At 40.6% G+C, this 25,266-nt stretch overlaps 1 protein-coding gene across 1 annotated transcript in view; it reads right to left on the bottom strand.

Annotated features, from left to right (window-relative positions):
- The window catches only part of Gnaq (guanine nucleotide binding protein (G protein), q polypeptide), a 152,055-nt gene that overhangs the window by 62,560 nt on the left and 64,229 nt on the right, over positions 1 to 25,266 (bottom strand). The window contains exon 2 of the mRNA XM_013018459.1: positions 4,359 to 4,513. Coding sequence (XP_012873913.1) covers positions 4,359 to 4,513 — 155 coding nt within the window. The remainder of the gene's footprint in view (positions 1 to 4,358; positions 4,514 to 25,266) is intronic.

Genomic DNA, 25,266 nt, shown 5'->3' with positions numbered 1-25,266 from the left:
TGGAGTTAAGCAGGTCGGACTGGCTGTTTGGGCACTAGTCTACCAAATGTCCTACACCTTTGGGTACAAGGGAACATAGTTATATCCCCGGCTAGTGTGGGTCATATAGGAGGACGCCAGCCTGAGCAAAGTTAATCAAAGGCCCTATCTCAAAACAAAAACAAAGCGCTGGGAAGAGCAGCTCAAGTGGCTGAGGTGGCTCAATCCCTGGCCCCAGTAGGAGAGGCCTGCAAACCCCTAGCAGACATGGCTAGCTTACTCAGCCTTTACATGCCAGCCTTTAAATAATTAGCCACTCGCTCTGCTCTTCTGGAAGTAGAAAAGAGGAATGGTGGTGGAAAACATCTATAATCCCAGCTACAAGAGGGTAGGTGAGTACAGGCTAGCCCAGAGAAAGTTAGCAAAAACCCCGTCTCAAAGCAAAATATAAAACAAAAGGGCCGTGAGCACAACTCAAGTGGTGAAGTGCCGGCCTAACATGCCCAAGGATCTGGGTCACAATCCAACTCAAAAAGAAGGTAAGCAGGAGAGATGGAAATGAGGGGGGGGGGAATAAGAAGAGACTCCTAAAGATGGAAGAGACTAAAGGAAGGAAGGAAAGGAGGGAGGGTGGGAGGGAGGGAAACACACTAGTTTTATTTAGGCAAAGTGATCAAATGTCTCTGCCCAAGCCATTCCTGGTTAACATTTAGTTTTCCAGTGTAACAGCACAGCCTTCTCTCTTAAAGTGTCCTGATTTGGATAACAAATTTTATGTACAGTCACCATCTTACTTAGTTCACGCAAATGGTTTTAAACAAAAGATTCAATCATATAATTTTCCATTAGGAAAATGTACTTCAATCTGCTTCACAGAAGAACACCAATATAGACTCAGTGATACAGGAAGAAAATCAGTGATACAGGAAGAAAATCATTCTTTTACAAGTTCTGGTGGAATTACTATCTCAGCAAGGATTATCAAGGAAGAACAATAGGTGAGGAATGGTGGACTCAAGATTGCTCAGTGATAAAATAACACTGCAAGAGAAACAATAAAACTCGGCAATCAACAGAGGGAGCTACTACCCACTCTAACACCATGGTACATTCCAAGTTGACCCAGTCTGGGTAAGCCAGTGTACGTGACTTACACTGTATTCTAGTCACCGTGTTTACCCTGAATTTAAGTAAGTCTTTGATGTAACTTTAGAGTAACTCCATGAGTTACCTTAAAGTTACCTTAAAGCAGCCAGCCAAATCCCGGCCAATATCTTCAGCATGCTGATGAAATGCCAAACAGGTCTTCACTATACTAAAAGAGCCGTAAGTTGATGTTAGGTGAAATGAACCCCAAGATAAGGCCTCAAATGTTTTTTTCTTTCTTGCAATTGTTTCTAACATATTTATAAGATATTTCTTTGTTGCTTTGTATGCCCCTCCCCCTTGGTATAACTCCTGCTTTCACTGTATTTGATGTTGGTATAATTTGTGGAGGGGAAGGGAAAAAACAAATTGTTTAAATAGGGGTACAGGTGGACCCACTGTAACTATGAGATGTACAAGATGTTACGCAGAAAAACAAACTTTACCATTTTGGAGCGGGTGGCGGGAGGGGGCAGGGAGAGGAGGGGGGCAGCGGAGATGGGAAGGGATGGGAAGGGGAAACAAAGGAGGAGGCAACAATGCTTGATAAGAAATGCACTCATTACCTTGCCCATGTAACTGTAACCCTTCTGTACGGTATTTTCACAATAAAAAAAAAAAAGAGAGCCTTAAGAGACAAAAGAACCAGATGCAATGAACAGGCCTAAAATCAGCCACCACTCAAGCACACAGCTGGAAGAATCTGGGAAATAGAATAAGAATGGTATAGAATAAGAGAAAATTGATGATTAATTTTAGATATATTATATTGTCTATTATATAAGGAAAATATCATTTTTTTAAAGAAATCCATATTGAAATGCCTAAAATATTAGATATGCTTTAATTCCTTAACTATTACTTCAACAAGAAAACAGGTGTATGTACATATATCGGGTGCAGTTACCCAGATATATCTACAATTTGGAAATTAACTTTTTTCCCATCTCTGTTAGGGGAAAGTAAAACCATTTAAACTTTGAAGACTAGTAATTTGACTACTATACAGACATTTCAGATAAATACTGTGTAGTATTTAAATAGCATAAAGATTATTATAAAGAATAACTGGTCAATTATTGTACTGATCACCCTGTATCAGGTTCCCCACAGCCTGGTCTGGCCCTGCTAGAATGGATGTGTCTTAACAAGCAAGTCTGCTTCTACAGAGGAGTAAGCTCATGCTAGCAGAGTTCTAAGACAGTGGCTTTCACATCACTAGCAGTGGCCAGAAGAAACTACCCAGAATAGCTCTTTGGCCTAAAACAACTATCTAGAGTAGCATCTAATTTTTATACCAAGTAATGGGTACATGCCTAAATATTCACAAATGCCACTTGAGGTGATGGGCAGACTGTCTTAAGAGTCAATGGGGGGGGGGGGGCTGGGAAGGTGGCTCAGTGGTAGAGCGCTTGCCTTGCATGCATGAGGCCCTGGGTTCGATTCCTCAGCACCACATAAGCAAAAAGAAAAAAGCCGGAAGTAGTGCTGTGGCTCAAGTGGTAAAGTGCTAGCCTTGAGCTGAAGAGCTGAGGGACAGCGCCCAGGCCCAGAGTTCAGGCCCCACAACCGGACCCAAAAAAAAAAAAAAAAAAAGAGTCAATGGACTAGCGATAAGGGGAAAATGGTGAGGTGGAGAATTCATTAAAATATCTAACTCTAATGGAACATTACTTACTAAAGGCAAAGCAAGAAGTGAAAAGAAGGTAAAGGAGAACCAAGGGCATCAACGATGAGGGAGGATGGGTAAACAAGCAGAAAGGAAGAGACAGAATGAGCAGGGACGGGCGGGGTATGCAACGTGCGAAGATGAATGCAATGTGCAATGATGAAGAGAGCAGAAGGACAGAGGGGGCAGGACATAACCGACAGCTGGCCAAAGGTGGAGGGAGGGGGCAGAACTTGGAACAGACTAGTTGAATCCATCTTCCATCTCTGTACTCACAGAAACTCACAGTGGGAGCGAGGAGGGAGGGAAGCAGGAAGGGAAGGAAAGGGGGAGGGAGGCTGGTGGGGGAAAATGAGAAGAACAGCAGAAGACAGAGCAGGAAGGAACAAGAAGGAGGTCCTGAGTGTGTGGAAGAAAGAAAAAGTGAAGAAATGAGTACCGCACCTGTGTCATGATAGGCACATCCCAGGGCTATGCAATCCCAATTTACCAAACGATTACAAGAAATATTTTATCCAGGCAGCATTTCTATGGCTAATTTGAATGATAACGTATCTTATGCAAATGCCTGGAAAGGCAAAAGCATAACTTTCCTGTAAAAACAGAGTGCACATAGCTCTTGAGTCTTCCATGCATTACTAAGTGAGACCAACCAACCCCCTTAGGAGCCTCATTTTCCCAAGGTCTTGCTCTTACCCAATGGCTCACTTTATGCTATGAACTGGCCAAAGGCTTCTTAGTATTTCCCACCCATTCTTCTTTCTACTGACTAAAAAGCAAGAGGAGGATGCTGGATTAACAACTAATGTAGACAGAAATCTGGCTAAATAATGCAAAAAAAAATTCAGATGCCTGATTATCTAGATTGTTAACTAAACTGATTATATTAATCTAATGATGGCCAATAATCTTTAATTTTTTTTCTTAGGCAAGATTTAATCTAGAAAAATAACAGATCTCTCTAGGATACAAATCTTTTCCAAAACACATAGGTTTGATGGCCAGCTCAAAAACTAAATTCTGGAATGCATGCAAAATGAGGCTCACAAGCAGTTTTCATGCAAAGGAAAACCTATCCATCAATATAAACGGTGGCTCTCAGAAAGCAGTCAAGGTTCTGGGTCTAAAACCTAGAAACTAGAAGTATCATGTTTTAAGAAGCCACAATCAAATATACTTTTGTTTGTGATTTCTAAGGTGCTGAGGTGTTTTCTAGCACAGAAGGTCTGAATTTGTATCAAAAATCATTATTGTAAGGTGTCAGATCACAGTGTTGTATGTGTGCAGTAGTCGGGGAGGAGACAGGATGGTAAGACTCCATGAATCTTCCATTTCTGTTTTCCAAACAGAAAGCATTACAAGAAACACTTTCCCTGACTCATGACTGTAGTAGAATATAGTCGGGGGAGATGTATGAGCACGACACTTTTTTAAAAACAAACTTCGTATGCCTACTTGGAAGTTTGACTGCCATGCATTCCGCACAGACTGCAGAAGTTACAATACATTCATATGAAATTACAGTAGTAAGAAAGATGTCAAGACCTCCTAATTAGATACTCACTATTTGGTAGAGTCAGACAACTGATATTCTCGTCGTCTATCGTAGCACTCCTGGATTCCAGGATCGTTCCACAAGCTCTTTATTGCATCTACATATGGATTCTCAAAAGCAGACACCTTCTCCACATCAACTTCTCGAACTAATTGTGCATGAGCCTGTTTAAAAAACAAAAATAACAGCAGTGTTAACACTCTATTACTCTCCAACTGCCTTTGGTTTGCACATTATACTAAATATCCTTCATAGACTGGTTTTCAAACTGGCTGATAATAAAGTAATGCTTCATATTTTCTGTGTTTCTTAAAGAGAGCCCAGTTCAAATTCCTCCTGTTACAGGAAACTTAGAGGTTAAGGCTGATTATAGGGAACAAGAAGGAGAGTGCTTGGCTCTCCCACCAGAGCAATGGGAATATGGGTGCTACATACACTGCTGTTTTCTGATTCTCATACCCTTGAAACAATGAACATTAATTAAATAATCATCCTCTCTATGTTTATGGCTTACTAGAATCAGCCACATACTATACTGAGTCCAAGAGAAATTCACGTGGAATCCTTAACTAGTTAGAACTAGTTAGAACTAGTCCTACAGTTGACCTTCAGAAAATAAAAGCACCATAACAGCTAACATTAAAAATTTACCTGGAATAACAGTATTTCTCCTTCCATTCCTTCATGCCCCCATTTCCAAAATACTACATTACCAAATTGAGGAACCTGTTCTATATATTAATAATGAAACAGAACTTTGCTATTTTTATTGTATTTAGCAGGAAAAAAGATATTTAAATATTTTCCAACAATATTGAAATAAAAATATTTTACTTATTTTATTGTTTGCAAGAACTTATTTATTGGGTATTAGCAGCAAATTTGCATTTATTTTCAAATTAACCAGAATACACTACTGTCTAATAATCCCAACCAAATTAGGTTCTAGTGAATGTAATATATATGCAAATTAAGCATACATATAAATATGCAAATAAACAGAAATATAAGTAATTAACTTGGAAATTGGAAGCAGATGGCTGGTAATTATTGGAACAATCCTAATTTTGTAGGGAAATACAAACTTTTAAACAAGGTTAGTGAATGACTATTGTGATTACATCATGGCCAAATTATTTGTTTCATCAAATATTAAGCACATAGAATTTTAATATGTTTAATCCATGTTAGGTCCTGTCTAGATCTGAATCTTTTTTCTTTTTTTGGGGGGGGGGAGGGTCTGGTCGTGGGGCCTGAACTCTGGGCCTGGGCGCTGTCCCTCAGCTCTTCAGCTCAAGGCTAGCACTCTACCACTTGAGTCACAGCACCACTTCCCGCTTTTTTTTTCTTTTTGCTTATGTGGTGCTGAGGAATCGAACCCAGGGCCTCAGGCATGCAAGGCAAGCGCTCTACCCAGCCCCTGAATCTTTATCCAATAAGTAGAAAGGGCCCCTTCTCAACAGATTAATTTTGACTTATAATTTTAAGAATCTCAGCTCATTTGAGATTTCCCTTTACTTATTGGTTCTGACCATGATGATCAGATCTCGTAAACTGAGAAGCCCAAGCTCCATTCCCTACCCAGAACTTGAAAAACAGACCCCTGGAGTTGCCTTCCGTACAGTCAGTCCCACTCCATATGGTACTTTCTTCCAACTGAAAAAAAAAGTCTTTGGAGTAAGTTTCATGTTCACTCTATTCAAACAAATCTCTTCAGAAGTCATTCTTCAGCATCTAAGAAAGAACATCACTCCTGAACAGACATTTATCCCCATGCTGCCTTCACTAAGGTCAGAATTTCTGTCACCGCTACTGCCTCCTAAGCTAAGAATTCCATCCTTGCTGTTTTGGAAAATGACATCCAAATATAATCAAGTATAATTTGCATTTATATAAGAAGTCTCATCTGAAGTTCTCCAAGTTATTTAAAAGTATGCCAGTGTTTCACAAAATACATGTAAAACTAAAAGGCTGGTGAAATAAATGTCCCCATTAGCATCATACCCCTCTCATTAATTTGTAAAAAGTATCTGTATGAATGGAAAGGATATTTCTGGCATTTTAAGAGTAGGAAGGTAAATTAGATCCTTTTTCTTATTTGCTCAAATGCTGACAGCAAAATAGGAGTAAGAATTGTAAACAATGATGCTAAATTAAACAATTATTCAAAAAGATGGCTAATTATGATGAAAAGAAATCAGTCTCAATATTACCAAATAACAAGTCAATTATAATTAACTACCTTTCTATTTTGAACATTGTGCACAGAAAATGTGAAACTGTCACAGGTGGATTAATTAGTTATATAAACAAGTGGTAAGCTACAGTTCTCCATGGCTTTAAGGTACAGTTGAGCACATGAGGTATAAACACTGAAGGATGAATGCTGGCTTTCAGAATTCCTAGCAAGGGAGTATCAGTCTCAGAAGGAACACACTGACAGCCACATGGCCACCTGAAGACACTGGCCGTGTTCTGGGGAAAGACCACAGGGAACCACAAGATGTGCCAATGTGGTAACGTCTTGTTGCTGTGATCTGGTGGTCAGAAAATGCAGGTAAATCCTAGACGAGTTGATGTTTCCACAGTTGCTTCTGAAAAGGGAAATAGGGATTGAGGTCCTACCACAGTGGATCCTGCCCAACTCACCAAGGGCCAGACTTTCAGGTGAAAATACAAAAAGGTCTCACAGTTTTTGGAAGTCTTTGGAAGGCTTTTCAAAAACTCATTAACAGCTCAAGGTGGGATTAGACTGGAATGTTACACCTATTCTGGTTCTTAAGCTCCAGAAGGTGAAAGCCAAGTGGTTTTCCACATTTGCAGACTCTTAGGCAGGGATACTCAGCTCATTAAGCCTGCTGTTAGAAGGGGCACCCATCATTAAACCGGCTCAAACAGAGGAATCAGAAATGCTGGGAACCATGGTGAGTTGTTTTCATTTTCTACTGAGACATCAGCCTACTTTTTTTCTTATGTTGTTTATTTTCATTAGGCATTTGAATCTACAGGGGAAAAAAGCCCTACAGACTCTTCAATAAACTGAAAAAAAGAGTGTAGCAAAAATCCAAATACTTTCTTGTTTGTTTTTTTTGCTCAACTGATGCACAGAGGAGACCAGATCTCTGTCTGCCCAATTCTCCCAGAGCATGACCTTAGGCAAGTGATTTCACATCTCTCAAACCTCTGATTCCTTTCATTAACTCACTCGGTCCTTTTAACTGGGAATACTACTATTGCTTACTTACTGGAGTTCAATGTCTGAATGCATATAAAATACTTACAGGTGAAGCCTAACACCAAAACCCAAGAGTTATTTAAAAGGCAAAGATAAGGAAAAGTAGCACAGAAAAGCTAAATCACAGTACACGTGTTACAAACACCTCTAAGCTTCTGTGACCTGCGACAAGTCATCCAAAACTTTATTTGCTCAAATGTTGAACAACGTTCCTAACTGCATAGTAGATCTACATTCTAAAATTTGCACATATCTTGTGGCATAAAATTTCTTGCAGAAAACTTGGACACAAACTTGTTTATCACAAGACTTCACTGTTGCTGATCATAGCATAACAGCTGACTTCTTTCAGGTGCATTGTACCGAGAGACAGTCATTGCTACATTTTTTTTTTTTTATGAGCATTTTGTGTAAGTCACCAACAACAGTAAAACCACACTGCACTGCTGCTGCTGGATAGATTCCTGCTGTGAGTGACTCATTCCCACAGAACAGCCTCTCTATACTTACAATTCAACTTGGGGTTCAGCAAAATTACAAATTACTATATGACAAAGCCTTTTAAAGCCCCTTATGAAGATAAAAGATCCTGTGCATGGAATCCTTTAGGGGTAGAGATCAAATGTTTTTTTTTTGGGGGGGGGAGGGGTCTGGTCGTGGGGCCTGAACTCTGGGCCTGGGCGCTGTCCCTCAGCTCTTCAGCTCAAGGCTAGCTCTCTACCACTTGAGCCACAGCGCCACTTCCGGCTTTTTTCTTTTTGCTTATGTGGTGCTGAGGAATCGAACCCAGGGCCTCATGCATGCAAGGCAAGCGCTCTACCACTGAGACACCTCCCCAGCCCCAAATGTGGTTTTTTTTTTAATAAATTCATGTCCCTCTTAAACATGGTATAAAGAAAGAAGGAAAGAAAGAAAGAGAAAGGTAGGAAGAAAAGAGAAAGAAAGGAGAGAGGGAAGGAGGAAAGAAGGAAGGGAGGAAAGGAGGATAGAAAAGAGAAAGAGAAAGAAAGGAAAGAAAGAAAGGAAGGAAGGAAGGAAGGAAAGAAGGAAGGAGGGAGGGAGAAGGAGCAAGACGGGGTGGGGAGGGTGAAAGGAAGGGGGAAAAAGGAGAAGGGAGGGAGAGAGGGAGGGGAGGAGAGACACTATGGAGTTTTTTCCTGAACAATTCTGGGAACCACAGTAGTGAAGAGAAAGAGCTTGAACCATAGCCTGAGACAAATCTGGTTTCAATTGTATTAATTCTCAGGTTGTGTCCTTGGATAGGTTGCCAACCCCCCTGAACTTCACTATCATTTATAAAATGGGAATGATAACTCATTGCAGGATCGCTAGGAAAATTAAAAGAAGTGTTAGTAAAGTATGAAGAACAAGCATTGTAAGTACTATGCCTATATCTAAAAATTATCATTAATAATTAATTACTTTGACAAATATTTATCTGAAGTGTTAAGCAATACTCTAGACAATGATAAAATGAAAAATTTGTATTAAAATGTTCTGAAGACAAAATATTCAGATAACAAAAGCTTCCTAAACAGCATATATTATTCTACTTCCATTAAGACTTTACAAATTGGCTTATTAACCCATTGTTAAATTAATTCAATTTTTATTTTTAATATCTATCACAGTATTTGCCATACATAATAGCAAAGTATGGGATTTGCTAATCAATGACCATCTCGCCAAAACATGTTTGTGGGAACTATCTTTCCCCTTTTGCTTTCCTCTTCTGTAGGCTAGGCTTGCTTTACAGAGTAGATTTCTTTTGGGGTGGAAGAAACTCCTCCTCCCTTAGCATTGAAAATACTCTTTCCTAAAGAATTCTTTTTTTACCCTAATGATACCATCTTCTATGTAAATATCATTCTGTTTAGTTCTTTGCCTCTTATTTCCTTTTTCATGCCTGTATGTCATCACAGTTATCAGTGCCAATGTCACTGTATGTCATCACGGTTATCAGTGCCAATGTCACTGTAGGTCAGTGTTTGACGCAGCATGGCATAACATATACCAAACAGCTCTAAAGAGTGTGTTGATGGATGTAATCACATGGTTCCATTACTGAGAATCATGGCCTTGAATCTGTAAAATCTTAGTGTGGTATAAAAAATAAAAATCCAGCTTATTTTCAGAGAGTTTATACAAGGGCACATTAATAAAGACAACATTGGGACGAGAGAGTCTTTTAAAGATATGCATATTTTTAAGCTTAAAAATAATTAGGTATGTCTATATGGTTGCTTTCAAAGAATAATTGGGTAAAAGTCACTTGAGATGTTGTTATTTGACAAATCGTTTGTTTTTGTTGTTTTGTCTTTCTGTTTGTTTGTTTGTCCTGGGGCCTTAACTCAGGGCCTGGGAGCTGTCCCTGAGTTTTTTTTTTTCACTCAAGGCTAGTACTTTACCACTTTGAACCACAGCTCCAATTCTGATTTTCTGGTGGTTAATTGGAGATAAAGAGTCTCACTGACTTTTCTGTCCTGGTTGGGTTCGAACTGCAATTCTCAGATCTCAACCTCCTAAATAGCTAGGATAACAGGTGTGAGCCCCCAGTACTGGGCTAATAAATGGGGTTTGAAGTCAAAATAAAGTATGGCAAGTGATAGTTATGAAAAGTTAGGCAGCTATCTGAATCATAGAACTCAGAAGCTGCAGCCAAGGCAATGGTGCTGTAAACTTAAGAGCTTGAGACTGAGTATTACTAGATTTCTCAAGTTTCTTGGACCATGGATGCTCTTTTCCTTTCAGATTGTTGATGAAACTGATATTCTAGCAGCTCACACTGTGAAAACTGACTGACAGTCTCAACAACCAATCGGGGGTTGATGTTATATAAATAAAACAACTCCTTATCCTCCCCCCACTCCCCACTCCTGCCCAAACACACACCTGTTCTCTGGCCTAGCAGTGAAATGCCTGCTTATGTATTCACATTTTCATTTCTGAGATCACATACTGTAAATGGTTGGTTTCCTGATGCTAAATCTCAGAAAACAATCTAATCATTTCAGCCAAGTCTGTGTTCCCACAATCTTGTTACCAGCAAAGCACATTGTTATTCCTTGGAATGTTATTTTGTTTGACAGGAGGAAAAACAGTTCAGTTTGGTAGACCTTCACAGAAGCAAAAGAATAATAATATTAGTAAAAAGCAAGCCCCAGGGTCCTGCTCAGAGGCCATAATCTTTCTGCAATGTCCCGTGTGAAATTTGACCACACTGCAGCTTCAGTTAAGAAATTTCTCTGAGTTCCAGAGAAGTGAAATGAAAGGTTCACCTTCCCAGAATCTGGTAAAGAAAAGCATGGGACACCAAACTCAACTGGCCTTTCCCTCAGAGAACACGAAAGGGCCCCACGGGCGGTCACCAACGGGAGACAACAGGAGGAGGATCTCCTGAGAAAATATTCAGAATATGAGTAGAAACAGGCGAGAAGGGATATACTCTACATCTCACTAGTCGTTATTTTAAAATAAATAATAGTTATATCATTTGTCACTTTGACTAGGAGTCAAATTTCAGATAGATTACCAACACAAATCAACTATGAAAGTTTATGGAGCCAGAGTTAAGAAACAGATAGCTTTCCATAATATATAATAGTAAGTAATAAAATATAATACCTATACCATGATACTGCTGAGTATGAAAAAGGCTTATAGTCTATAGTAATGTTATATCTCCAAATATTTATTTATTGACCAACAAATTGGTTTATTACATTGGTATTTTTCAAGAAAATGCATTATTTAAAAATATTTTCAATTTCAAGGTGATTTCTAAAAAGCACAACTTCCATATATCCATGTAGTGTAAAGGAAAAAAAAACCACACAGCAAAAATACTTTTACTAGCCCTTTCTACACCTCAGGCATGTTCCTAACCATGTTCCTAATAGAGAATCTCTGACATAATTCAGAAGACTGTTTAATTTTTCCAATACAGATATGCTAAAGCAAAACACTTAAACATTGCATTAACCATTTTAGGCTAACAAATTTAACATTTCACACATGAATTGGACCTTCTCTACAAACATTAATATATTTAACACAGAAACATTCTCTCTTTAGAGGTTGAGGTACTTAGTAAACTCATGAAAAAATTTGGCTAAATGTTTGAAGTTTTTAAGCTGAGTAGTTCAATTCTAATACTTTCAAGGCAACTGACTTTATGCATGAGTTAAAATGCTATTCTTTAATAAAGACTTTTTGGAGATCAAACTGATAATTAGTAAAATATTAGAGCTTGTTCGGATACAATTGTGGCTTATGTGTGGGCCATAAATTATTTCAAGTACATTTAATGCACAGTGTTTCACCGTAATACCATATTCCATCAAGAACTACATTCGTATCATTACCACATAATACTTTTATTTTGAATACTAGCTTTCAAATATTTTTTAAAAGCAAAGCCACTTACTCCATTATGTAAAACCATGTTCGACATTTCACTTTATCAATAGACATTTCTATTAGCTTCTTTGATTTTGTAAGCTAATGGGAAAAATTAAACTATTAATTACTCTTAATGAGTATAATTTGCTTAAGGGAGTTAAGAGTTCAGAGCCACTCTTCACTTTGGGTACATAAATAAAAACACCTGAAGCAGAAGGAAATTCATGTGATCCAATGAAAAGTCAGAGTTCACACACGATGCATAAAAGAGTTTCTCCGAACACACGTAGCCTTTGGCACAATATTCTGAGGAGTAAAAACCTAACTCTGAGACAGGTAAGGTTTCTTTTTCAGAAGATCAGTGTCTTGTATATTTTATGTGGGGGATGGAATCACTATGGCTAGGCAGGTGGCTATCAATGGTTTTTAAGTAAGTTACACCTTCTGGGTGACTTTCTTGAGAAATAAAGATTCAGTATTTGTTTTGTCAAATCTACTTTTAAAGTTGTTAAAGCTTAATGTGGCCAAAAAGGTCTGTTGTGAAATAAAGGCATTATCAAACAATAAAGCAAGTGGGGATAGATACACACAACAGCCACAGACAATGCCAGGTCCACTGAGGCAGAGGCTCCCCGGGACACCAGGCTATTCAGCCTTGCTTTTTCCACAAACATTTCACACATACACTTTACAAACTTCCCAGCTCCCTGCCGGTCTGGTGTGAGGAGCCTGTGGCACACCATGAAGGGCTGATACAACAAGCAGATGGTACAGGCAGCAAGGCCACATGCCTCTCTACTACCTGTGAGACTGAACGGGGTTGGCGGTCCTCAGTCATCCTTGACCAAGCTTACTCCAGGCTAGCAGGAATCCAAATTCTACCTTTGAAAAAGAGATGCAATTAGCTTTGCATCTGGCAAAGATGAGGAAAAGTCAAACGAGTTTCAGACTTAAGCAAGTGCTTAAGTGAGAGATCTGTTCAACCGCACAGGGCAGAACCTGGAATATGAAGGGAAGACCTCCTGAGTCCATCCTGGCTTATTTTATGCAGCTATTAATAAGAATGCTTCATTAGAAAGTGAGAAACTAGGACACATGATAAACTGGTGGTATGTTATGACAACAGGTAGGACCTGCAATTAATTGTATCTCAGGAAAACTGGGACTCACTTTTCAACCTGTGTGAGGAAAACTTGGGCTGGGAGAATCAAGAGACCTATGAGACAAAGGTCGGCACTTTTAAAGGATCAACAGCAGCTCAGATTATACATTAACCAAGAACCATCAGCAGGGTGTTCATTACAATGGCACAACCCTGTAATCCTAGCAACTCAGAAGACTGAGATCTGAAGACTGAAGATCATGACTCTGTGTGTGTGTGCGCACACGCGTGCACGTGCGTGCCAGTCTTAGGGCATGAATTCAGGGCATGGGCACTGTCCCTGAGCTTCTTTTGCTCAAGTCTAGTGCTCTATCACTTGAGCCACAGCCCCATTTCTTGAGATGAGTCTCAAAAACTTTTCTGCCAGGACTGGCTCTGAATCTCGGTGCTCGGATCTTAGTAATCAGGCATGAGCCACCGGCAACTGGCTGAGGATCATGATTTGAAGCTAGTTCAGGTTTTAAAAAAAAAAAGTCTGTGAGACTCCATCTCTCCAATTAATCAGGAAAAGTTGGGCTGGAGGCTTGGCTCAAGTAGTAGAGTGCCAGCCATGAACAAATGACTGAGTCAGAAAATAAGGCCCTAAGCTCAAGCCCTGTTACCGGCAAAAACACACAAAACCTCCAAACTGCTGCTTCTCTTGATAGTACAAGAGTACAAAGGAACTACAGCTACGTAGATGATCAACTGCCTCTCAGGTTATCAGGAATAATGGGGAGGACATAGATGTCTTTATGGAAGTGGTGCGGATTGCCTGTCCTAAAAATGCCGAAGCTGTGAGCTATGGCCAGCTTCGCGTCACCTGCCTGACCCTGAAATGCTTTTGAGGTTTGCCTGCGGGGCTGGTGTGAATTTTGTATTCTTTGTGTAACAAGGAGGTTTGTGTGCACTCCGTACAAAAACCCAAGAATATCTTTGGATCTGACTATTGCCAACAGGAATTTTCTCAGCTATTTAGCTAGAATCTGTTTTATAAAAGAGTGCGCCTAAAAACTTCCCATTTTTCTCCCTTGTCAGCTCTTTTTAGGTCCCAGATGCCTGAGTCGTAAGTTCGGCGAACACTGGTCTAACTAGAGGGGCCTCGGCACGCACTAGCACAAAGGAGCAGCCACGTCAGCTGTGGGGCTGTTGTGTACACAGTGGATTCGGACCTGTGGCCCTGGAGTCCAACCATGCTCCCACACACTTGCCTAAGTCTCCATGTCTGTACCCCTACCGCAAGGAGATGTCACCCTACTGCACGGCATTCTTGTAAGGATGTAATGTAATCATGCATACAGAAGGGTACACAAGTAACAAAACTGTGCTCAGAGGCCAGGAAACAGGAGCAAGACTCAGTTTGTACTTCAGGTATGATCCAAGGGACATGACAGTGAACTAATCTCACCCAGTTCTTTGTGTTTAAGTCAACCCTTTTGGGACCTAGTTCGAAAATTATTCAACTGACTTAGTTCCTACCAACATGTTACAGCGCTATCAATTTTATGTCTTAAGGAAATGATATAAAAGTCTGGATGATGGATTATACACAGCAATTATAGTGACCACTGGCAATTATTTTACAGTCATAGCTGCTTTTCAATTAGATGGATGTTGACTTATCTAGATTAAAAACAAAAAGAGGGGTTCTCTCTCTTAAAAAAAAGCCCAGGTTTATGAGGTGGGAGAGATGGCAGAAGAATGATGCTTCCATTGTACTGATTGAGATTCACTGCTCATCAACTGAGATGTGAGGCTGAAGCCCTCTGTACGACTGAAGATAATTTTTTTGAGTAATAAAATAGATGGGGTTGGGGGAGAACAGTTTTGCATCCAACTTAACACTTAACATGCAAAGACTACAACCTAATCAAAACACTGTCAAAGACGTCCAAACAGAGATGTTCATGAACACTTTACCAGAGAGCACATTATCCTAATGTGTGTGCTTCCCGCTGAATTCCATGAGCTACCACGAGAAGCTAATGTGACTGGTAATGGAGCACTGACCGAGCACCAGAACAACTCAAATCCACTTTCATATCATCCACCTTCAAAAGGAATGACCCACGTGCATTGCTTTCTCAGGAAGATAAAAATGCACATTTCCCCTTGTGTGTTTTCGTTGTATTTCTTTTTTTTTTGAAAGTTTTCATGCAATTTCTAACTGCAGTATTCACTTCCTTTTTACAGTGTCATCTGAGCTACCATCCATTTCAGATACCTTCTGATCTTTACTCCAGTGAACCTACATAGAAACTGCCTCTCAGAAGCAAAGTAACCTTTCAGAAACCTTTCCTATGTCTGCAAATGAGGGCTATCCATGACAGCACGGGAGGACCACTTCCTTCCCTTCTCCTGTTTCCATGGGTAGCATTTGCATATATTTTAAATATTTTCAAGACCCCTTTTATAGGTGGTAGGAAATATCAGTCTTCCTAGATGGTCAGCATCTGTTATTAAACCAACCTCTTGCTAGGAGAGTACAAGGAAGAAATTAATCTCTTTCAATCTGGTATTAGATGCAGAGGGAAGAAAGGAAAGGGTAAGACTGAAGAGATCTGGTATGCTAGTGTGAAGGTTACAGAAACTGCATCAGTATAGACAGGAGAAGTTCTAGATGAAAATGCTCTGCTTTTTTATCCGTATCAGTATCAGATTTAAGATGGATATGTATGTATATAATACACAGATTTTAACTTTTTTCTCTTATGAAGAGAAAACTTCAAGTAGTATTATTACTCAAAATTTCCTGGAGAAACTGTGGGCGAGTAGGTAGTAAACACAACATATGTGTCTTACATTTATGAAGTTATTAACAACAGCAGTTCCTGGTTGAAGAGCTAAGCTAGAAATCTGGAGAAGAAAGGGTATGTGGCAGGGCTCAATCCCCCCAAATCCTATCTGTCCCCTCACTTACGTCCTCATCTATTCCTCTTACCTTCTTAGAACCACTGGTAAGTCTTTGTACAAAGGGGTTTCAAATCAACCTGTCAGTTCATGGATACACTACAATTCGATGAATGCCATTCCTTTCCATCATTCTCCCCAATCCCTCCCCCACTGATAGTCTTCGTACCCAAATTATCTACTGCCTGGCACTGGATAGAGATGTACAGAGTTGCATTTCTTGTGTTCTATCACAATATTCACGCTAGACAATAAATATTTGTACAACAGAACTGAAGTGGCTTCTCTTCTGATCTTACTTGTCCACAAATGTGATCAAACAAGAATGGAAAGAAGATGATACAATGACCACTACAGGACAGAGGACAATCTCCTGCCCAGGAAGGGGAGAGCCTGGCTAGTCCTACGGGGTGACTTGGGACTGGTCTCTTAACCTCTCTCGGTTAAGACGTGGCTTGTATAACTGAGTTTTTGGACTTGACAATGAATGACATGCCTTGCTCTTACGATTACATATTCAAATAGAAGCTGGGGTGAAAATACAACATTTAATCAGCAGTACTGCACACACACTGAGGAAACAGAACGCAGCAGGGGGCAGGCTTTCCTGAGTGTGCTGATGTCAACCTTGGAGGTGCTCCGTACAAAGGAGGGCAAGGCTCCTGTGGTCCCTCAGGGAATATAGGGCAGATGTTAGCATGGTATAATTTATTTTCATTTTTTCCATGATTTCCTTTTTTGGTTCTTATGCTTGCCATACAGGTGTCTGACCAGTTGAGTCTAGGTTGTAGATTAATTTTACTTTTTTTCTTAACCCTAATATTAGGTTACCAATGGGGAAAGGCTAAATAAATACCAACCTGTAAGTAATAATTGGTAGTTATAAATGAGTTAATCTTACTTTTAATGAGGCAGAATATCACTCTTAGCCCAAGCCTGCCCTAAAATGCATAATCCTCCTCCTTTTTCCATTAAACACTGAAATTATAGGCATGTGTCACTGTACCCAGCAAAAACTTACTTTTCTTATAGAAGGATGACAACTGCCAACAAAACTAGAAAAAAATAAAAATGGAAATTCCCAACTATGCTATATGTTTCTGATTCCTTCTTGCCCTTGTAACTCAACATATTTTGTTGTAGCTTCTACACAACAGCATTAGTTTACTTTGTAATGAGAAGCCCAAAGCACTGCATTGTTCTTTGTGACGTTCAATAGATGCCCCAAACACACGGAACTACCATCATGGTTTCAAGATGAGAAAAGCATTACTTTTTTGTCCACAATAAAACCTGCTGTGTTCTGCAGCCGCAGGAGCTACAGCCTGAGGCCTTATTGACACCACAGTAGTTCCCTGGCCTACAGGTAACCTTGAGCGCTGACTAGGATAACAAAGAATAGCAGGCAGGGCCCGTGTTGACTCAAAAGTGGTGAAGTCCACTGCTTCTGGAAGTTTTGTAAGAAAGGCAGCTGTTCAGGGCTCATTGTACACTCAATGACTGAGAATCTCCAAGTTAAGAAATCCCAGGTGATCTGTGTGGTGACTGAAATCCCAGCAAGGTAAACCATGCTTTTCAGAACATTAGGTCTCCTGGGGAGTTTTGAGCAGCCCTCTCCGTCCTTCCATTCAGGAGGCTATGATTTCACTGGAGTGTGAAGTGGCCAAGGTAATTTAACCCGGCACAGGTAGCCGAACCCAGACCTTGGCCTAGGAAGTAAGATCATAATCATCCATGGTCAGGAGGAAAAAACTAGCAAAATCCACTTGTTTAATGTGCATATCAGCAAGGCACCCTGCTGGTGGCTACAGATGGACTGGGGAATCCTGAGCTCTGCAGGAGGGTCCTTTGGGTGATAAACACCAGCATTAATGTCTCCCCAGTTAGGGCACGAAAGACTCACCATCTAACGTAGCAGAATCTCAACAACTATTTATTAAAATGAAAATATTTTGAGCCACACATGATTTGTTAGACATGTAGTACAAATCATTTGTAAGAATGGAGTAATTTAAAGATGAGACTACACTTTCTTTTTTTTTGGGGGGGGGGGGTCTGAGAGGGATTGGTTATGGGGCTTGAACTCTGGGCCTGGGCACTGTCCCTCAGCTCTTCAGCTCATGCTTAGCACTCTACCACAGCACCACTTCCAGTTTTCTGGTGGTTTATTGGAGATAAGAGTCTCACGGACTTTTCCTGCCCAGGCTGGCTTTGAACCATGATCCTCAGATCTCAGCCTCCTGAGTAGCGAGGATTACAGGTGTGAGCCACTGGTGCCTGGCTGCACTTTATTTTTTCAAAAATCTTCTACAAAATGGCATGTGTACCATGGCATAAATATGCTGTGTGGGATTTTTTTTTGGGGGGGGGGAGATTTTTTTTGTAACAATGAATGTTTAATCTACCATTCAAGGACAAACCTGTATTGTAGAAAGAGCATTTAGAAAATGAAAATGTTTCCATTTGTGATGTGATTTTGCTGTGAAAGCCATTAGAAAGTATTAAACTAGGAGGGGGGGGGGATGATCAATATGTGTAAACAGTATAAATTTAGGGGAAAAACCTATCAAAGAGCTTCAGGATTGTTTTTTTAAACCCATTAGTTAAAAACAAATAAAGCAATACCTTTCAGTCAGTTGAAAGAAGAGCTGACTGACATCAACAAAGATGGAAATTTACTAGCAATCCTGTTAAAAATCTGTGCATAACTGGCGGCAGAATGATGATTTAGTAAGCACAGTTAATGTGGTTCCTACCCACTTGTTCCATTACAGCTAAACATTTCATGTGATGTTCTTTTATGGAGGGAAATACTGACTTAAACTAACTTACAATCAAATCACTGGATTACTGTCACAAAAAAATCAGATTTTTTTAAAAAAAACACTAAAATATTTTATATCACAAATGATTCAAAACTTTATTAAGCACTTTTTTTTTCCTTTTGGTGCTGGTCCTAGGGCTTGAACTTAGGGCCTGGCCTGGGTATGTTCTTGAGTGTTTGTGCTCAGGGCTAGCTAGTACCCTACCATTTGAACCACAGCTCCACTTCCAGCCTTTTGGTGGCTAACTGGAGACAAGAGTCTCATAACTTTCCTGCCCAGGCTAGCTCTGAACTATGACCCTCAGAGTTTGGCCTCCTTGGTAGGATATAAGCATGAGCCATTAGCACAAGACTTATCAAGTATATTTCGAATGAAAGCCAAAATAACTTTTATGAGTGCATGCATAATTTTTTAAAAATTAAAAAAGTTATTGTGGTCAGATAAGTTGATGTTAGGTGAAATGAACCCCAAGATAAGTATTCAAATGTTTTTCTTTCTTGCAATTGTTTCTAACATATTTATAAGATTTTTTTTTTTTTGGTCGGTCATGGGGCTTGAACTCTGGGCCTGGGCGCTGTCCCTCAGCTCTTCAGCTCAAGGCCAGCACTCTACCACTTGAGCTACAGTGCCACTTCCAGTTTTCTGGTGGTGTACCGGAGATAAGAGTTTCACAGACTTTCCTGTCCAGGCTGGCTTTGAACCGTGATCCTCAGATCTCAGCCTCCTGAGCTGTTACTTTGTTGGTCCCTCCTGCAGGGTATAACTCCTGCTTTCATTGTATTTGATGTTGGTATAATTTGTAGAAGGGAAGGAAAAAAACAAATCATTTAAATAGGGATAGACCTACAAATGAAGTGGACCCATTAAATAGGGTGGACCCATTGCAACAATGAGATGTACAAGTCGTTGTGTCAAAAAACGAACTTTACAACTTTGGGTGGGGGGATGGGGGGGTGGGAGATGGGAAGGGATGGGAAGGGGAAACAAAGGAGGAGGCAACAATGCTTGATAAGAAATGTATTCATTTCCTTGCCCATGTAATTGCAACCCCTCTGTATGGTATTTTCACAATAAAAATAAATAAATGAAAGCTTGAACCACAACCAGTTAACAGTCCACTCTAGAGAATCAGTAGTCTGCCTCTCCCAAATCCAAAATGAGGAGAGAGAGGAGAGAGAGAGGAGAGAAAGAGGAGAGAGAGAGGAGAGGAGTCTGTACTCCTGGCAGTAGACACTGATTACCAGATTACTTAGTGATGTCCAAGGGAAGATAAGGAACCTGGAATTCCTGAGATCAGACAGACAGAGAGAGAGACAAAGAGAGAGAGAGAGAGACAGACAGACAGACAGACAGACAAACAAACAGAAACTGGGGCTTGAACTCTCCCTTGGCTTCTTTGCTTAAGTCTGGTGCTCTATCACTTGAGCCACACTTCCACTTCCAGCTTTGAGGTGGTTAATTGCATCTAAGAGTCTTACAGCTTTTCTTTCCCAGGCTGCCTTCGAGCCATGATCCTCAGATTTCAACCTCCTTCCAGCTTGGGCAAAAAATTAGCAAGGGCACATCTCAACCACTAATGTGGAATAGTGGCCCAGCCGACAATCACAGCTACTAGGGAGAATGACGGTGGGGGAACTGCCGACCAGGCCAGCCCTGAGCAAGTCTCAGACACCAATCTACAATAAGTGTGTGATGAATGAAAGCTCTAAAGAAAAAGGACTTTAGAAGCATGCCCCAGGGAGCAGAGCCTTGCCTGGCCCCACGTTCAAACCCCAATACCCCAAATAAAGAAGTATATAAATGAAACCAGCTCTCATCCGCGCATCTTAATGTTCCCCATGCTGTATCTGTCATGTGCGTCTGGTTCTTCTGCCTGCTAATACAAAATGATGAGAGGTTGGAAAACGAACAAAGAAAATCTAGGCTAAGCTTCACCTACTAGCATATTTTATTTCTCCTTCAGTCCAGATGTTTGGGCACAAAGCTCTTGCTTTGGCTAGTCACAAAGCACTGCTGTTGACAGTTACGGGTCAGACATGCAGCGCTGCAGAGCTGTGTGCATATCTAAGGCGCCACACTACAGATGGGGAGAAATGGACATCCGCGTCTAGAAAAGGAAGCAGGCATAAGATGCCTCCTAGTAGCATAGAGTCAGAGAAAACAAGGCACCTACAAAGTTCACATTAAAATACACACTTGATAAAGCACTAGATCCCATGATCTCAGGCCTACCCAAACCTAGGTAACAAGTAGGCATCATCAGTCTTTAAATTAAACTGTGCAATTCCCAGCCTTGCAATTATTCTTCCTCTAATATACTATGCATGGATCACTGCTGGACTATCATGAGTGAGATGATTTATTCTATTTAGCATCTAAGCAAGATAGAAAGCTGCAAACAAGCACAAAGAAAGCTCTAGAAACAAACAGAAGGAACCTGGAGAGAAACAAGGGGTTACTGCGGATCAAATGAGCATCCTTTAGAAACACGCAAATCTTCCTGGCAGTCATTCACACACTGACTTCAGTGCTGATGTCCAGCGTGCCTCTGAGCAGGACACACGGCAGTTACAGGTTATTCCCCGCACCCAGGCCTCAGCCAAGGAGAGAATGGGAACGGATGCCCGCTGCGGGCTGCTGGCTGGGCACTCAGGGCTCCGAGCACTTACAGGAAGGCTTGCTGCTTCACACAAAGGCAAAGCTCATGCTCAGCACAGGCCAGCAGAAACTGGGGCAAATGAACAGCCCCAAGAGATGTCTGCCTTCAAGGAGTATCTGTGGTGTGTGTAATAACAGGATGACGGATTCTATACTGTGTCTTTATCTTTTGCTTGACTTTTTCCTGAAGGGTAGAACCCACCCCATTGACAGGTCAGTTAGCAAAAGATTCTCCCGTGGTTGGCATTAAGTGCCTGGGTTTCAGGTACCTGTCTGGCTGAGAAGTACAAAATCAGTAACTGATAGGTTGGTGCTTAGCCACTCTAGGTTAACAAATCCCCAGTGCTGGGAGTGGGGAAGGAAAGCAATGGTCTTCTTGCTGTACACAGCCAGACCCCATCTGGCCCACACCTCTGTCTGTGGCCATTTACAGGTGTGGAATGATTCCCAAGGGTACCAGTCGGAGGCAAACTTCTCTGGATGCAGAGCTGACGCCACACTGGGAACTGGCCCGGGCACGGAGGGTCCATGGCCGTAACCCCAGCTGCTCCAAAAGCTGCGATTGGGAGGACTGATGTTTAATCCTGACTGGGAAGGGTGGTCTGGACGACTCCAACTCCAAAATAACCAGTAAAAAGCTGGGCTCAAGTGTCAGCTGAGCAAGCAAGCTGAGTGAGGGTGAGGTTCTGGGTTCAAAATTACTACGGAAAAACACCACAAAACACCATCACCAGGGGATTGTGAAGTTTCCAGAACACCTCACAGTGAACACAGCTATGGTTTCCGACAGCAAGGAAGCAAGTCAACCCCATTTCCTCTTTGAGCATGGAGTCCCACATCACATGTTTACTTTTAACCCTGCGTTTTATTGCTAACTAGGCATCTGCCCAACAAGGCAAACGTCCAATGCTTCGTATAAATCCTGGAGTTGCCACCTTTTCTCTTTTGTAAAAGCAGACTCGCTACAAGGAAAAGCTGACCTAATAGTTAAAGCATGAAATACTTGGCTGTTCTAGAAAAAAATGCTTTCTTCCAACATCTAGGCAAAGACAGTTTCCAAAATTCTTACAGTTAGATAAAATTAAAAGCACATGGGAAATGGTGTTGCTGGTTTTGTGGTTTTTTTTTTTTTAAACATAGAGGAAAACATTTAAAAATGTATACTAATACATTTAGAACTTGGGCATTAGCTGCCAATGAATGTTATCAGTTTTTGAAATTGAATGTCAAAATTCCGTGTTAAACTTCGAATTCAGTAAGCAGAACGAAGTGCTGGCCTGGCGTCACATGACGTTGTGTGCTGGAGCTGCTGACAGAGTAAGGGAACTCGAACGCTGGGAAAGCCACTCACACTATTTTGCACTTCCTCCCTTTTGCTCTCCTAAACCTTATAACCATTGAAACAAAACTGAATGATGTACAATGCAGATTCTTAAGTGAAAATGATATACCGCTTTTAAAAATTCATTTGCTTAAAGTTTGTGATTTTCAATAGGTTAAGATTTCCTCTCTTTAGGCTGACTCCAACTGTCAATCTATGGTTTGTATAGTTTGTGGTTAAAGCATTTTTAAAACTGCAGATTTTTCTTTCAAATTCACCGACTCCATCTATTTTTTAACAGGATGATGCAGAGATCCAGCTACGTTATTAGCCAATGTAATGTACCAAATTCGGCAGCCCAGATTGATTTCACGAAGAATTAATGTTAACTTGGAAGACTGTGGCTGGTCTGCAATCATGGAGAATGTCCCCAGGCAACCCAGCTCAGGCACAGAGGCTGGCAGGAGCAATGTCTTCAGACACTGGAAAGTTAGTGACTTCTAACATTTCAACAAGATTAACAAGCTCTTCTTTCCTGCGTACTGGTAAGAAGAACAATCCTTCAAATGGACAAATACCCACAGCTCATATGCAGTCTGCCTGCCCAGGGGTCGCTTGGAGAGTTGCAGAGATTAGATACGAGGACTTGAGCATCCGAAGCATGCCGGGCGCACTGAGCTCGACTGCCTCTAGCTGGGTGTGTGCATTTTAGATGCTAATTCTAAGTCACTGGTATGGACAGATGTTTCCAAAAATGAATGCATAATAAGCTTCCAGTTAGATGGTCTTAAGGTACTTTTGTTTTAAAAGAAACAAAAAGAAAATAAAGGAAACTAATCTTTGAGATCAGAACATGAACAACTGCAAACTTGCAGCTCAAATGACCAATGGAGGCAGGTCCCTCTGACAAATAACAATTGAGTATAGGAGTTGTATAGAAGTCATCACTGAGGCAAACCCTTTCCTACAATTTTTCTCTTAAATACCCATATGACCTGATCTCTACCAAAGAGGTTCCCTGGATCCATCAAAGCTTTCTCCTTTAACCCCAAGAGGATCCAATATTCATCCTGGCATCTACACTACAACGGGGTCAAATGCTTGAAGTCAGTTCAGAGATAACAGGAGGTAGGATTTCTGACAGCAGGCTTTCATGTGGATTCTCTACAGCGGAGAGAACATCATTGCTCAGGCATTGCTCTTCCATTTGGATCCATCTGTTTCATTTCTTCTCTTAAAGTCTATACTAACCCCTTAGGCAGACAAGGCAAAGCGGATTGTAGGGATTCAAATCCTACTAGTCTCAGTCTTCAGTACCAATGTCTACTCAGTAAAGACTCCAGCAGGCAGGAGGGCACCAACCACGGGCAAAATGATATAGCTGTTTGCGGATGTTCAAACTGCAGAAAGAACTACTAGTGAATGGATTCTGTATTTCCTAAACCTAGCAGTAAACCTTCAAGATATAAGCTCCAAGAGATCACTCGTGTATGCACTAGCACTCATAAGCTGCATCCATTTGCAGTAGTTGTAATTTCTGTACCTATATGAGATTGTAGAATATGTTGTTATTCATTTCCATAGTAGAAAAACAGTAATACAACTATCACATATTACATATTAAAAGGTGGGTGAAGGAGAGAAAAGACTTCAAGGTTTTCTAATGTTCGTTCATGTCAAAAAGTAAATAGCAATGTCACAAATTACAATGTATAAGCCTGAAAAATTATTTCAACACCCAAAATATGCTTTCTGTAGTCTTTTAGTAACTAATTTCCTCTGTGAAAAGCATAATGTTCAAGAACTTTACTTCAATATCTCCTTAATTTTTTTTCCCTTTAGTTCTTAGGAAAAGTAAATAATTATATATGCAGTACTGATACATTAACAGTGTTAACCCGTTTTTCCTCTATCCATTTGGGATATTCACCAAATACTAATGACAGGTGTTTTCAGGATTAGGATTCTGAGTGACTTTGTAAAGCTTTTTCTTTATAATGATTCATTTTATAAAGGGGAAAAATATGTACTTTCCCAAAACAGGAATAAGATTATTATTTTCTAAAAATGCACCCAAATATTCCAAATACACTTACATATGAAAGATGTTAAAACATTAAAAAACTGGATTGTAAAACAGTAAAATCATTTGTGTGTGTGCATGCACACGCGTGTGTCAATCCTAGGGCTTTAACCTGGGGCCTGGACACTGTCCTTGAGGTTTTTTGCTCAAGGTGAGTGCTCTACCGCGTGAGCCACGCTCCACTTCCAGCTTTTTCATGACCCAGCTAATGGGAGGATATCCACAGGAAATGAAGTCAGCGTGTCAAGGAGACATCTGCGCTGCCATGTTCACTGCAGCACTGGTCACAACGGCCGGGAAATGGAAGCAACCGGAGCATCCGTCAGTGACAAAGAGACACATG

The sequence above is a fragment of the Dipodomys ordii genome, unplaced genomic scaffold (assembly GCF_000151885.1).
Source record: "Dipodomys ordii isolate 6190 unplaced genomic scaffold, Dord_2.0 Scaffold40, whole genome shotgun sequence".
In the NCBI taxonomy this organism is placed as follows: Eukaryota; Metazoa; Chordata; class Mammalia; order Rodentia; family Heteromyidae; genus Dipodomys; species Dipodomys ordii.
Note: the sequence above shows the minus strand (reverse complement) of the source record. Positions and strands in the feature narration are given on the sequence as shown.